A 14,866-nucleotide genomic window follows, 5' to 3' on the forward strand; every position below is an offset into this window, starting at 1 on the left:
GATTCTGACTTCATTGAGAACAAAACCAGGCTTCTACCTTTATTGTTCAAGGCTGCAACCCAAAACAGTATTATTTTTAACCTTCTGCTGAAAAATAAGGACTGACACCGGAGAAGAATTTGTGAGAAAAAAGTGTTCAAATATCTTTATTTCCATTGTTCAGAAAAGGGTTGTAGTGGAGTTTCAGGTAAAAATTGCTTTATGGTCATTAGCTGCAACTAGTTCAAGACTGTAGAAAATAGTTTATAGTGCTCCTTCAGTGCAAGTGATTTGTACTTATACAAGTGTTTAAAAGACCTGACTATAGTCACTGGACCTTTGTCATCAGTCCTGTGATGGAGGCTACCAATTACTGCGTAGTGGGTTCTGTACTGGAAAAATGGATCTGTAAGGAGAGTGATGCCTGTGGGATTATGTTACTTGGTCTTTCAAAAACAGCTTAGGTCAACAAACTTCTTTGATTCAATTTTTTATTAGATTTTGTGTATTTTTTAAAAAAGGGATGCATATGTAAGATATTTATCTATAAATAATCTGAAACAGAATTAAAGAAGAAAACCTGAAAGTTTTTTTTTTTTTTTCCTTTTTCCCCTTTTATTTCCCCTCTCTATTTTTCCAGTAGGGTCCTCCTTTGTTTTCACTTTAATTCTCTCGTCTCTTGAAGGAAGCATAATTTAGGGTGATTACGCATTAGATTAACTAGGATAGCCAGACCATCCACGTTTAATGAAGACCTGCTTTTATCCAATTTTACTGCTAAGGATTGCCAAGTGATTTGCTGGAGGTCAAGTTGTTAAGTGTTGCCTCCCATTTTAGAACCACCTTATTTATTAGCTCATTGCTGTAACAACTAGACCATATTGTTGCCAGTCTGCTTAGGCATACCGAAAACTGAGGGAAAACATATTACTATTTGATTGTCCTCATTACTAATTTCAACGGCACAACAGACTACAAAATTGGTTCACTTAATTTAAGAATATGTTAAATTCTGAAAATGACCTAACTTTTTTTTTCCCTGCAGTCTGTGTTTTGTACACACAAGCCATTGGAAACAAGGAATGGAGAGAGGTAAGATACTTATTCATAGATGTATAAAGGTTTTGAGTATGCTTAAGGCTAGTCATTTTCTGTAGCGAAGAGGGTGTGTCATAGCCTTTTTAATGCCATCCTGAACAATGGGAACCCTATGTAGCAGTGAACACTTAAAACCTAGTCACATTAATTTCAATTTCCTTGTCTGTATTGCACATTTCCACCAAAAGTAAAAACAAAAGTAGAGAGAATACATGACTTTCCTGTTTTACAGTCTCCCTGAGATAAATGAAATCAAACTTAGCTATCAATCTGGAGAAGGTTTGTGGCTATAAAGAGAAGAAGACAAACAGCACAAGATCTATGGAAGGATTTGGCTATGGTGATGGTCAGTGTCATCAAAACTAGTCTGTAGTTGTGGTGGAGATCTACTTTTCCTATGTAGTTTGGGAGAAGTTAGGTGCTGCTGAGTAGAGTATACACCAGGCAAGAAGGAAGCGAGTGTATTATACATAGGTTGGATTATGTCTTCTTAACCCATCAGTGTGAACAGTGGAGTGGTATGTCTTAAGAAACTAAATCAAGTACCTCTACACTGAGTATCTACAACAGATCAACATTTGTAGCTGGGAACTCTCTCCCTGTACTTGGTTATCTAATTTTTCTCCTTTATTCTTTGAAAGAGTTGACAGTGTTGGGGGAAGGGTGGTCATCTTTCTACCGATAAATGCACTATTTAGCTGCCTTACAGAGAGGATTGATGGAACTGTTTTTCAGTGTAGGTGCTCTGCTCTGTGGCCATTCATTCTAAGAACAGAACCATTAGAGGAATGAACTATCTTATAACTTTTCCCTGTAAAAGAGAGGAGGTCTGATGTTCTTGTTTTCAGAATGGATATTTTATGTGACTACTACTGTGTAAAAATTTCAGTGGAGGGGCCAGGAGCACAGGAACCAGACCTCTTCCCTTATATTTGGTGTCCTTGCCAGCTGGCTGGAGAAATGTGTTTTCTGCTTTCCTGAAACACGGTGGATGTGGGTTTTATACTTGTCGAGATGAGAGAATTTGTCTCCTGCTTGGAGAAAAGCTCATGTAACTGGATGATGCGTGAAACATTGTACCTATTTCATTTGTAGTTTTCAGTTAAATTGCTGTGCTCTGTTCTGAGCTTTGTACTAGATGTCCTCTCAGTATACCTAGTGGATCACATCCCTCTGATGATTTGTGTGAAGAAATGTCAGTTTGGGGACCCTACATGGGAGTTCACCGATCTTAAATTGGCAGAAGCAATATACATATGCAGAGTTCTAAACATCTGGGTAGCTAACTGAAAGCAGAGGAGTCTTCAGGCATTCAGTTGACTTAGGTGGCTTGGTGTGGTTTGGTAGTCAGGCCTAGATCATCACTAAAGCATTTGGGTCCTTTTCTGATCTAAGGTTAAGAGGATTTTGTCAGAAATTCTGGCTTTTATTGTTGTTTAAGGTTCATATGTAATTTTGTGGAATTTTCATACTTCTCTGGTCTAACTGTTGAAATAAATATTAGCCATTTTTAATATCATACTTGTCCTGATGGTAAAATTGTAATATCATCACCTTACTTAGAAAATGTTCTGTGTGCATGTTTTGAGGTGATTTAGGAGATTGTTGATGGAAAGATTGCATCTGCTCTCAATTTTAACAGAGCCAAGTTTGTAATGGTTGAAGTGCATCACCACTGTATAGCTTTGTATTGTCTTCTGCCATTTTATCTCCTTGACCAAAGCAAAACCACCTGAATAGGGCAGTGTGCAACATTATTTCTTGTATTGTATCTTTGTTTTGGTTAGAGTATCTTGGTTAGGTGATGCACTTTGGCATGTGCTTATAGGATCATATGCCAGTTTGGGAACTGCAGGGGTTAAAACAGACTTTTGACATAGCAGTTTCTAGAAAATCTTACAGCTTTTTTTCTTTTAAGACATAATTATCTTGACTGTCAGGATAAGGTCCAGGTATAGGTATTTACAACTCAGTTGACTCTTTAAACTATTTATAGTTAATGGAAAAATACAACTTCCTGAGGGCAGTTCATCAGACCTAATTTAGGTGTCTGCATTAGATCAGATGAATCATTCTTTAGAAATGCCTCCAAGTGATGATCAAAAGCCTACACTTGACTGTCAGACGTAAAGTTCAGTGAGTGGAATCCCATTCCTAGTAGCTGTTATGACAATCAAAATTCAGAGGCTGGCATGATAGAGGGGCTGAGTCAGGATTGCATTTTATGTGTTGTGGTGTGTTATATTTATACCAGTGGTAAACAATAAGGTGGTAGGTAGAAGGTTAGTTGATATATACATTAGATGGGTAATCTCATATCTTTATTTTTGTGCTTTTTCTGCCTGCAGTGGTGAATGCACTAATAGTGGGTTTTTCAATAAAATTCTGTGTCCATTTTGTTGCATTTCAACATTTACTTAATATTTTACTAGCTTGTAGAGATGGAATTCACCTGGAACTGTTTGGAGAAGACAAAAATGAGACAAATAATAAACCCCTGATGATATATGTAGACAGCAAAGAATGTTGTTCAGTCATGGCAATACTTTCTTTTTGTTCCATATCCTTATAAGCATAGTTCTCTTCCTTCATTTGCCTAATTACTTTCTTTTGAACACTGCAGAAAATGCTTGGGGATCGTAAACACAGTAAATAATTTCATAATCTCCGTAATTTCCCTAGAACTATTGTAGTAGTGTGCTTCCCCCCCCCCCCCCCCCCTTAAATTAAGCTATTCAGATGTATTCAATACAATAGTTACCCATTCATTCGATGAAGGGTACATGTTTTCTGGGCATTGACTCCCGTTTGCCTGTGGTGCAGATTCCCATGTTTTTACTCAGTTATTCTTGTCCACCAAATCATCAGCAAAGAATTAAAATATTTTATTCTCAATTCAGAAGGGTGGGTTTTTTCAAAACATTTTCCCTGCTTTCATTTACAGTGTGATCATCAGGTATTTCAGTTAATATAATAGGCAACAAATGCATCATCAGAATCTGAACTTTGGTTTTAAAGTATTTACTTCTTACTTTGTGAGGACACATTTGAAATATGGGTAACTATAATTTGGTTTTATCTACAGAAACCTTAAATAATATGTTTTAAGAATCTTAATTTCTTCATCTCAAAGAGGGTGCTAATTCTGAAAACAAGAGGGAACACTTCAAAGGTGGATCTTAAATAAATAATAGATGTTATGAAATACTCAACTAACTGCAGTTTTACTGACATTAGTCACCATCAGTAAGTGTTGAGGAACTGCTTATGGAGTGAAGCTCTGAGCCACTGGTCTATCTACTGTAAGGATGCATTGGATGCAGATAAATTTGTGTACCCGCCTGGGAGTCTGTTCTCTTACTGGTCCTCATCATGCTGATTTCCAGTTTCAGGAGCTGCCAAATGTTATTTTATATCCTCAGTAATTCCATTGTGTCTAAAATTGTTCATGGCTTCCTGTTCTTCAGGCCTTCCTGTTCATGAATTCTGTTCACTCTTTTTATTGTTTTTTTTTGTAAATCTGGAGTAAATATGCTGGAGACAAGAAAAAGTATCTTTTTTGACTGAGTCATCAAACAGAGAGAAAACAGGCAAAGTTGCAGTGGAATTCCAAGACAGCAAAGGTGACCAGTTTGTAGGGAAATTAAAAAATGCTGTCATGATCTTTGCCTAGTCCCTATGCTGTGGTTCATCCACAGTAAAAGTTCTCCTTTTATGTGCTCTCATTGCTTATTCAGCCATCCTAACTCTGTGTTGTCGGCTGTTACTTTTTTTCCTCATGTAGATATAGTGTTTCAGTCATCCATATGGAACTTCATCTGCTGTATTATTGTCTGATCACTCAGTATGAATAATGTTCTGCCAAGTCCTCATAGTTGCCTTTTATATATTTATACTGTTTAATTCTGTAAAAATCTATTTGTTCTGTAACTTTTTTCAGTCCTTGCTTCCTATCATTTAGGTATGTATGGTACTGCATGGGGTGCATCCATGGATATCCAAGTCCATAGGAAATCTTTTAAAGGAAGTCACGTTTCCTTTCAAAGGAAACAGTTAATGGAGAAAAGCCAAAGCACAGAAAAATGAGGAAACCTTTCTGAGTTTTATATACTTATGATTGTATAACCATCAGTTTAAAAAGGGTTATATAGAAATCACCATTACGTGTACATTCGGTATATAGATTTCATCTGAGTGTTTGCGTGCACATTAGAGAAACGTTGTGTTTTTTTCTGATAATAGCATTATTCTTTCTTTGGGACAAGCACACTGCAGAACGTTTTATGACTATGCTTTTTCTAGAGTGGGGTTGGCAGCTGTGAATTTTTTGTTTGTTTCCTTGTAGTTTCTGTAATTCTGCTTATATGAGACTATTATTCATCATTGTAACAGGCTCATTCTATTCATACTGCATTTCTTTCTCCACAATTCAAGTTTCTTATTTGTTCTGTTCACAGGTAGTGAAGCTAGATTATAATCCTCTTCTCAGAGTTTGTCTTTTGTTGTGTTTATATACCATTTTGTACAGTGAGCTTCTAACGGAGAGTGTTACCTGGAGCTTCCTAAACAATTTTTCAAAGCCATTAAGATCAGAGCCAAGAACCTAGTAACAGTTTAAGCCATTTTTTAGTTCTTTAGCTTCCTAGAATTGTGACAGAATACTAGGTTCTTTTCAAGATGTTTAAATGACAAAAGACTAGAGATAAAAATACTGAATTATTAGAAGATTAAATTACATATGCTACACTGAAAAAATAAAGCTCAAATTATTTTCCTAATGAAAGACTGAATTAAGGATAATTGTAATCAGCTATAAATATCAGTGCTAAGAACATACATGTTTTCTATTACGAAATTTCTGTCTCAACAGAGATATAGAAGAATCCAAAAGACAGAAAAGGAAGTGAAATAAAAATCAGGCAGAAAACAATAACTTATTTTTCAGAATGGGGGGAATTACTTTTTGGAACAACTTCATTGTAATTGTGATAAAACACTGCAAATTTAAAAAAGAAAAACACAAAAAGAGAGCTCACTAGATGTTATTCTCAAGTTCACTCGTGGCCATAAAGTTGAAGCAAGAATTAATTTAGAGAATTAATATAGAAAGTGTTTAGCAGAGGGTTGGGTTAGACCCTCATCGTTAAATAGTTGCTTTGTGTTGTTGATACTGGACTTACCGAACTTGCTAGTCTTTTATAACTCTGAATTTAAAATTCAGGTTACAATTTTCCATTAACCTTATAGCCCCTTTTAGCTGGATCACTAGATTGCGATGCTATACAATTTCAAATGGCTAAATACATTTTTAAAATCCCCTTCTACCAGGAGAGCTTGCATTATGAGGCAACAAAGACTGTCCATCTCAGGAACTCCAGAAAAGGGATTCTGTTCTTTATTTTCTTTATTGAACATTTGTTTTCTTTTACAGGGTTAAATTGATTCTGTTACATGCTGAATGACATTTCTCAAGGTATTTGCTTGTTGGCCATGTTAAGATTTCAGCTTTACACAACTGTTAGTGGGGGAAACCAGGCCATGTGGAGAACTAATTAATTAGCAGTTATGTTATTAGCCATAAGTGACTGGATTGTAGAAATAACCTGTTCTGCTTAAAAAAGGCAATAGGTAATTGGGAAAACAGATTTAAAGAGACGATGCTTTGTTCAGCTGAAAAGTGTAGACTGGTGATTTTTAGAGGCTAGCATTTTAATGTCATCTATAAGATAAATTTTAATAGTAATTTTTCAGTTAAGTAATTAGTTTTTAATTTAATGTGAAGGAATAATTTGTTTAGCCCTTGGGGGGAAAAAGTAAACAGACCATAAAACTGAAGCCTCAATTAAAAAAAAGTAATTTGAAATAATTTAAAGTTAGCAGTGCCACTGAATTCAGTCTCTTGAGTTTTGTAACAATTTCGGTATAACTGATAGGAGATTAAGGTAGCAGTGTAATTGCTGTTCTGTTGGACCTTCTCTGGTCTCAGTGTGATTTCATCATAATCATTTTGCGTATTTATTGCGTATCATAGGGAAACACTCTTCCAGAATGAGTGATTAAGGAATGGGTCGCCCAGAGAGCTGTGCGGTCTCTGTGCTTGGACGTACTCAAAACCTGAATGGACAAACCTTATCTAGCTGATGCTGCTTTGAGCAGGAAGGTGGAACTGGACAAACTCATGAAGTCCCTTCCAACCTCAAGTATTCTATGATTCTTATCTGTTTTTCTTAGCCATTAATCTTCTTTTCCTCTGAGTGGCTTTTCCAAAGTCAAGTGTATCCTCCTGTTGTGCAAACTGCCTTTACTATTTCAAGAAGGATCATACTGTCAGAAAATGATCTGTTTATGAAGGTGTCAAGACAGAGGTATTAGTGCCCCTAAATGGACTCTTTTGACAAGCTGTCCTCTGAGCTCACTTATTTTGGGTTTGTGCCTTTCAATTTAGATGATGACTTTAGCAGCAGGAAGTCAACTTTCTTAGGCTGCAGCTCCCTGTGTTCTTTGTTTCTCTGTGTCTTCTGTGTATATAGAGGTGGAAGTCATATATGACTGAAGATCCTTTTACTCTCCTTTAAGCTCATCCTAAACTGAGGATTTAAAGAACTTTGGTAACCTTTCTTTTCCTGCCTGGTGGTTAAGGAGTCTCCCAGGACAATATGCTGCTTGAATCTGCACAGGCTGGGAGATATCTTTGTGGATATCTTTGTATTCTGATTTTATTGGATGTAGCATGAGAGACTACCAGGACTTAATACATGTTCTTTGCTTACTTGCTGTGCCAGTTACAATGCAATCATCCTTAGATCTTCTTTTTGAAGGCACAGAGTTCTTTGCTTCTGGAGTTAGGCCAGTGCTCATCAGCTTTCAGCACTAAGGGTAAATCTGTTCTTTATGCAGCTGACTCCAGTCTTTGAGAGAATTCGGACAGTTTGCTGTAAGAGCGCAAATGCAAGAAATAGGACACTTGAGGGGGGAAGAATAAATACACAGATGAGAGACATATTCCTGTTCAGAACTGCAAAATGGATGGTCCTTATGACCCCTTTGTTTTCATTTCTCATCCCTGGTCTGATGAACTGCTTTTTACTGGCTTGTGTCAGAGAGTGGCTTCTCATTTTCAGGGCATAACTTCAAACAGTGTTAAATTCTTAGTTACTGCTGCATATTTCATTTTATCAGCCATTCCAGCTTTCATTTTTTCCTGGCTTCAATATTGTTGAATGTTGTAAAGCATGCAGCTGACAGGGGAAGGTTTTATTTATAAACGTTGAGATTTATTTGACCTGGAAACTGGTTGCAGACTTTGAATGTATGTAAAATTTGAATGCTACTATTTAGAGGGGAGGGAAAGGCCCTTTAGCCCAGGCTAGTATTGCGGTCATACATATTTCCATAGAAATGCCAACTTTCTACCGCTGCTGTCATTTTCCATTGTTTAATACTTGGCCATAGTAGTCACTGGTGTTTGTTGAAGAGGGTGTTTTTTACAACACTCTGCCTGTCAAATTTATCCCAACGTTTCAGAGAATGCCTTCAATAATTTCTGAAGGCACTAACATTTTTCATCCAAAACAAACAGTAAGCATCAAACTATTTGTTCATGTTCTGGTCTGTTTCCAGGATCATGTGCATCCTCTGCTAGTCCTATCTTAAGAGGCTCAGAGACTATTTCATTTTGAATATCCCGTATCTTCATCACTCTGGAGATTTCTCCAGCCCATGTCTGTATAATGCTTATTCTTTTCTTAGCTATTGCTTTGACTTAGGAGAGCTGAAAAAATACAGTGATTGCTAATGAGAAAACTTGCTTTCTGAACAGTTGGTGCCTTAGGATGTATTCAGAAGCCTTCTTGTAGGGGATATCAAGGTTCCAGTGAGACCAGGAGAATCATTCCACCTAGGTTTTAAGAAATGATGTAAAGTCTTGGCAAAGGAGTATGCTAATGACACTATATATTAAATATTCTTTGCCTTTTTATTTGGAGATGGCATTGTTCAATGGGAAGATAGTTTTGCTTCTCTGTCTTTTATAGGAAGTGCTGGAATATGGACATCTCTGAATAAGACTGTCCCAACTGAACATCTCACAGCATAGCGAAAGTGAAGGTACCTAACAGGATTCAAGCACACTCTGTAAAGATGCAAGTCACCACTGTGTCACTTCTGAGGATTGTTCCTTTTCCTGAGACTTTATAGAGCTGTGTCTTGAAGATGTGTTAACTTCCGTTGAACATTTTATTGTACCTGAGACCTTTGGGAGGGTAGGTGCGTTTGCCAAGCACTCATCCTCTTAGATACAGGCCCACTTCTCCAGATGACCTCTGTGAATGAATGGTGCTTAGAGTCAGTCCCCTGCAGTTTGAATGTATGTCTGCACAGTCATTCAAAGGAGAAAAAAAAAAAGTTACTGATGCTAATGGAGTTTCTTTGAAGCACACAAATAATGTGGCTGGAGTTCTTTACCATTTTACTTTAGAAAGAATCAAGCAATGAAAGGAAATTGCTTAGTTTTGAGAGGAAGAGACAGTGGAGTATGCTCTGTTCTTTCATACCACACGTTTGTTAGGTATGCAGGGGCTGGGATAGGGAGGTTCCTGTTGGAGGCTGAGGGGTTCTGTGCAGGTTGTAGTGGTTAGATTCACATCTGTGATGTGAAAACAGTTTCAGGAAATACATCTCAAAAGCCTTCAATTACAAGAAGGTTTTTTCTTTCTTTATCCATGTTCATTGCTTTAGTTAAGCCCTGTCAATGCAGAGGTTGGCAGTCTTCGAGTCATTCGAAAGTCTGTACTCACAGATTGCAGTTTTGAGGACTCCTTAATAACAGTCTTTCACCGGACTGTCAAAAAGCTTTTCAGTAAGCTATATTCAGATATGTGTTGATATGCTCAATGTGTAGGACAAAATTAAATGATAATTCAATAATAACTCCTTTTTTGTTTTGTTTTCTGAGTGTCTTGAAAGGACAGCTAAAACAAGAAACAGCTAAAACAAAACCAAAATTGTCACATTATTATTTTATGATCATTTATATCTGTGATGTATATGAACTGAAGTCAACCAAAGTGGTATTTTGTTGTGTGGTTTTTTTTTAAATTAAAATATTTTCAGCTTGATGAGAGCTGAGGCTCTTACTGTAAACACCACGAAAGAACAGGCATTTTGCAGAAAACTCAGAGAGAGGAGAGATGAAGGGAGAGCTGAACTAAGGTGAAATAGGAGCTGGATAATGCAAAAATGATACACTTCTAATGATTGCATTCCCTAATATTTAAACCTATCTGAAATAAGCAATATATGTAAGCTTTTGCTTGATGTTGTAATTTTTTTTGAGGAACTGGTGGATTTTTACGTTACTGAATTTCCTCCCCAAATTCGAATTCTGATCTGGGTGCTGGTGTTTATAAAGTTTAGGTTATACGATACAGGCTGTGCACCACTCTTTATACTGAAGTATGAGGTCTTCTGCCAGTCTGTCTTCATCCACAGATAACTGATCTATTCATGTGAACAGTCATTTTCTTTCATGACATCTGTTTAAAAGATTTTTTTTACAGGCTGTCTTGTATCTCATATATTGCTGGTATTGACAGTCTACTTAATTAAACTTCATTATAGCATGTGGCTTAAACTTACAATTCTCTTTTACAGTTTGGAAGAACAGAAGTAATTGATAATACTTTAAATCCAGATTTTGTAAGAAAATTTATAATGGACTACTTCTTCGAAGAAAGAGAGAATCTGCGGTTTGATTTGTAAGTTAACAATCTTTGACTCTAATATTGCAGCCTCTGTAAACACATTAGGTTTCATCCAGCGTAAAATTAACTTGAGAAGAGGTAGTATCTATTGACATGGATTACGTTAATAAACATGATTAATTTAGCATTGCTGCCTCAGAAATAAATATGTAACATATGAATGACTGAGTTTTAAAGAAATTGGCAGGTATTAATATACAGTCAAAGTATAATCTTCTTCACAACCATTACTTTTAGAAGATAGAAAGCTAAGGGTGTCAAAATGTTAAATATGGTGGCAGTATAGCTGATAAAACAGGTATGGGCATAGTGTCCAGAAAAAAATATTGTAGAAGTAGTACAGAGCCAAAACTTTCTTTACTAAAATAAATGCCAGTATTCATCTAAGTATACTAAATTTTAAGATTTTAGAATGAAAGCGGCTGTTCTAGAATTAGAGGGGTTTTGACTTTATTTCAGATGTACACATTTCATTCCACTGGTGAAATTGGTTTGGTTTTCACTTTGTTCTTTGGAAAATAGAATTGAGAGTCCAGTCACTACATCACCTTGCATGTCATTTGTTACATTTCACCTCAATCTTGTTATTTCAGTCTTTGTGATAATCAAGCTTGTCTTGTTTCATTGGTTATCATCCTCCCTTTTTTTTGTTTTTTTCCCCAGCAATTCTTCCTAATCTTGCCCTATGAGAGAGCACTTGAATAACCCTCACAGATAATTAAGGGAAAGCCATTCACTCAGTTTTGCAGTATAGTATGCATAGTGGCCACAGTTTTTCTTTAAGTGTCCTTTAAGTTGAACAATCCTTTTCCTTTTTTTTTGTTTCCTTTGCAAGATGTACTTTAGCTTAAGTTTTGTCAGTTCTTATTTTGTGTTCCTAAGATTTCTGCCTTCATGTGTATTTCTTTTAGTTTATTTGTTCTGAGAAATATTTAGGGGAATCATCTGTTAAGTTACTTACCAAATAAATATATCAAGAAAGACAATGTAGTCTGCCTTCCTATACTTTCTAATCCTGAAGACTGAGCTCTCCTGATATGTGTTATGGAGTTGTGACAAGTCATACTCAGGTGTTTATAGTAGTGGTAAGTTGTAAATTTATTGCTTCCCAATTTGAAGTTATGCTGCAAGTTTGCCTTGATATAGAAATTGCATTTATTGCATTTCTGTCTTGTAGACAGCAAAACAGATGAAGAAAGACTTCATAATTTGCCTAAAATCTCCTAGCAAGTTCATGGTAAATCCATTTTTAAATCTTCTAGGCTTTAGTGTCAATGTACCATTTACTTATCGAAGTAGTTGCTTTAAAGCAACTCTGACAGTCACTTGCTTTTTCTTTTTTTTTTTTTTTTTTTCCCCTTCCCACCACCACCAGCCCACACCCCACCCCCCACCCCTGCGTTTCTGGAATGGAAATCAATCTGTACATTAAGCAGGGCATAAAATAAATAGTGCAGTAGTCACATTAGTGGAGATTCTTACTGTAGCAGTAGAGGAAAAAGTATGATGGCTGTTAGATGTCTATTAGCAATGTTAATAAAATCAGGTGCTGATTTTGTTTTAAGTTGCCAGCAGGGTGTACTGAAGTGCTCTTGAATGGCAACATTTCCTGTATTGTGAAACCAAAAGAAAAAAACCCATGTCTTTTTATAGCATGCTATAATGCTTCCTAAGTTAACAAGTGTTGGAGGGATGAGTGAGGAAAAAAGTTCCGTTGTGTTCTATACACAGGTAACAGCTAGCTGTTTCCATCTAGACTAAAACTGTTTCGAGGAATGAGAGGAAATAACTCAATGCCAAGGTAGATTACAGAGTGCTTCTAGATGCCTAGGTACAAATTCTTTCATCTTCACCATGGAAGCCTGGTGCAGACTTCATTTTTTATTTTAGAAGTTGGGTTTAATGTCATTAGATCTGCTGAGTATAACTGTTGCCTGCTATTTAAAATAATTTTACAGAAGAGCTAGTCCCTTTGCAAAATAAAGGATTCTTCTCCAAGTGCAGGTAAAGCATTGCTGAAATAAAGACACAGTTGGGGCTGTGTAGGAATCTTGATTTGATGGCCTCTGGCTCCTCATAGGATGCGTGTATGTTGTGGGGAGGAGGCAGTGCAATAGAAGAGATGAGCAAAAGAAATGAACCAGAAAGAGAAAGCTAGGCTCACTTCTAGGCAAAGAAAGGAAAATCTGTAAAAAGCTTCTGGATAAGTGCTATTTGAATAGGACTTGGAACTGGAAGGGAAAATAGTTTCCTGTTTGATTCTTCATGTAGTCAGAGAAATGGACTCCTGTTTGTTTATTTTCAAAAAGTTGTAAATATCAAACATACTCCGTACTTATCAGAAAGACCTGACTGCTTTCTGCTGCAGTTCTGGATTACCTGGACACAAGTGTATTCTGAACTCAAAGCTGAATAACTGTTTTTAATGTTTGCCTGCAAATGACCATATAGCCATAATCTGTGAATTTATTTTAGAGTCTTATGACAGTGATAGATGAGAAATGAAATATTGTAGAACACAGAGTTAAAAATGTGACTCTTGTATAGCTACTCATGGATTAAAACGCTAAAGGAAAGAATAATCTTTAGAAAACTTTCTGGTTTAAATTCTTCAACAAAATTGTGTACTGCTATTGGCCAAAGTGTTATTTTTCAAAGAAACAAACTCCTGATATGATTCATACTTTTTGCAACAAAAAGAAAGTGGTGAGTATAGCTCTGATTTTTGGTGTTCTGATAAATGAGCATGAGCCCACTCCTAAATTGTACAGCCCTCAATGTCTCAGGCCCCTTTCTGTTTATATTTGATTTTGCCAGTGAAGTTGTTTTCCTTGTGTAGCTAGTCCTCAGATCAAATTACCAGTTGTGTTTTTCTGTTCAGTTTCACCAGACAGTATGCAGCAATTTTTTTTTTTAAATAAACACTCAACCCTCATGTTAGTGATTTTTATAGTCATTCCTTTGTTTACAAATATGTTTCTAAAACTTTGACTGTGCTGCACCATATCCAGCTACGTTATGGTATTCCTGTCCTCCTGACTTGTGATATGGTCCAGAATGACAGAATGGTCAGGGCTGGAAGGGACCTCTGGAGATCATCTAGTCCAACCCCTGCTAAAGCCGGTTCACCCAGAGCAGGCTGCACAGTCACATCTGGGTGGGTTTTGAATGTCTCCAGAGAAGGAGACTCCACAGCCTCTCTGGGTTCCAGTTCCAGTGCTCGGTCACCCTCAAAGTAAAAAATTTTTACCTTATATTCAGGTGGAACTTCCTCTGTTGCATTTTGTGCCCATTGCCCCCTTGTCCTGTCACTGGGCACCACTGAAGAGCCTGGCCCCGTCCTCTTGGCACCTGCCCTTAAGATAGTTGTATGCCTTGATAAGATCCACTCTCAACCTTCTCCAGGCTAAACAGTCCCAGCTCTCTCAGCCTTCCCTCAGAAGGGAGATGCTCCAGTTCCCTCATCCTCTTTGCAGCCCCACGCTGGCCCCTCTCCAGTAGTTCCCTGTCTCTCTGGAACTGGGGAGCCCAGCACTGGACACAGTGATACGTGATGCATCCCGTCAATCAGTTGTGGCAGCACAGCCACAGGGATAGCATAGCATGCAGTGGGAATGGAAACACACAGGGGAGGCTGAGGTGTGGGCACAGAGGATACTTTTTCAAATTAGTTACTGGTATGGAATCTGAGTGTAGGATTTGTTAAAAATATTACTGTGGATTATTTGATAAAGATGGAAGACTCTGAAAGTATAAAGATTAGAAATCCCCTGAGAAGTTCTTATATTAAGTTCTTTAATCTCTCTTGAATTCACAGAGTAATTTTTTTTTTTTTTTTAAATCTGACTGAAATATAGCAGAAGGGAAACAACAGCGTTTTCTAACAGGAGGAAGAACAAGATTATGATAAGCTGAAAAAAACAAGTCAAACTCTTGCTAAAAGCAATTTAACTTATTGTCAATTATTTCTACTTAATTAGTCAAATGACTGAAAAATTACCTAAGAAATTAATTTAGAAGTTAGTATG

The 14,866-nt window shown here is 36.9% G+C and overlaps 1 protein-coding gene across 5 annotated transcripts in view; it reads left to right on the forward strand.

Annotated features, from left to right (window-relative positions):
* Nucleotides 1-14,866, forward strand: part of CPNE8 (copine 8) — a 110,004-nt gene that overhangs the window by 17,095 nt on the left and 78,043 nt on the right. For 4 of the 5 annotated variants that reach the window (XM_055807799.1, XM_055807798.1, XM_055807800.1 and 1 more), the window contains exons 3-4: nt 1,025-1,071; nt 10,729-10,832. In XM_055807799.1, coding sequence (XP_055663774.1) covers nt 1,025-1,071; nt 10,729-10,832 — 151 coding nt within the window. Of the gene's footprint in view, nt 1-1,024; nt 1,072-9,110; nt 9,184-10,728; nt 10,833-14,866 lie in introns of those variants that run through there. The other variant, XM_027793764.2, reaches the window with a different exon arrangement.

Source organism: Falco peregrinus, chromosome 6 (genome assembly GCF_023634155.1).
Source record: "Falco peregrinus isolate bFalPer1 chromosome 6, bFalPer1.pri, whole genome shotgun sequence".
Taxonomy (NCBI): domain Eukaryota; kingdom Metazoa; phylum Chordata; class Aves; order Falconiformes; family Falconidae; genus Falco; species Falco peregrinus.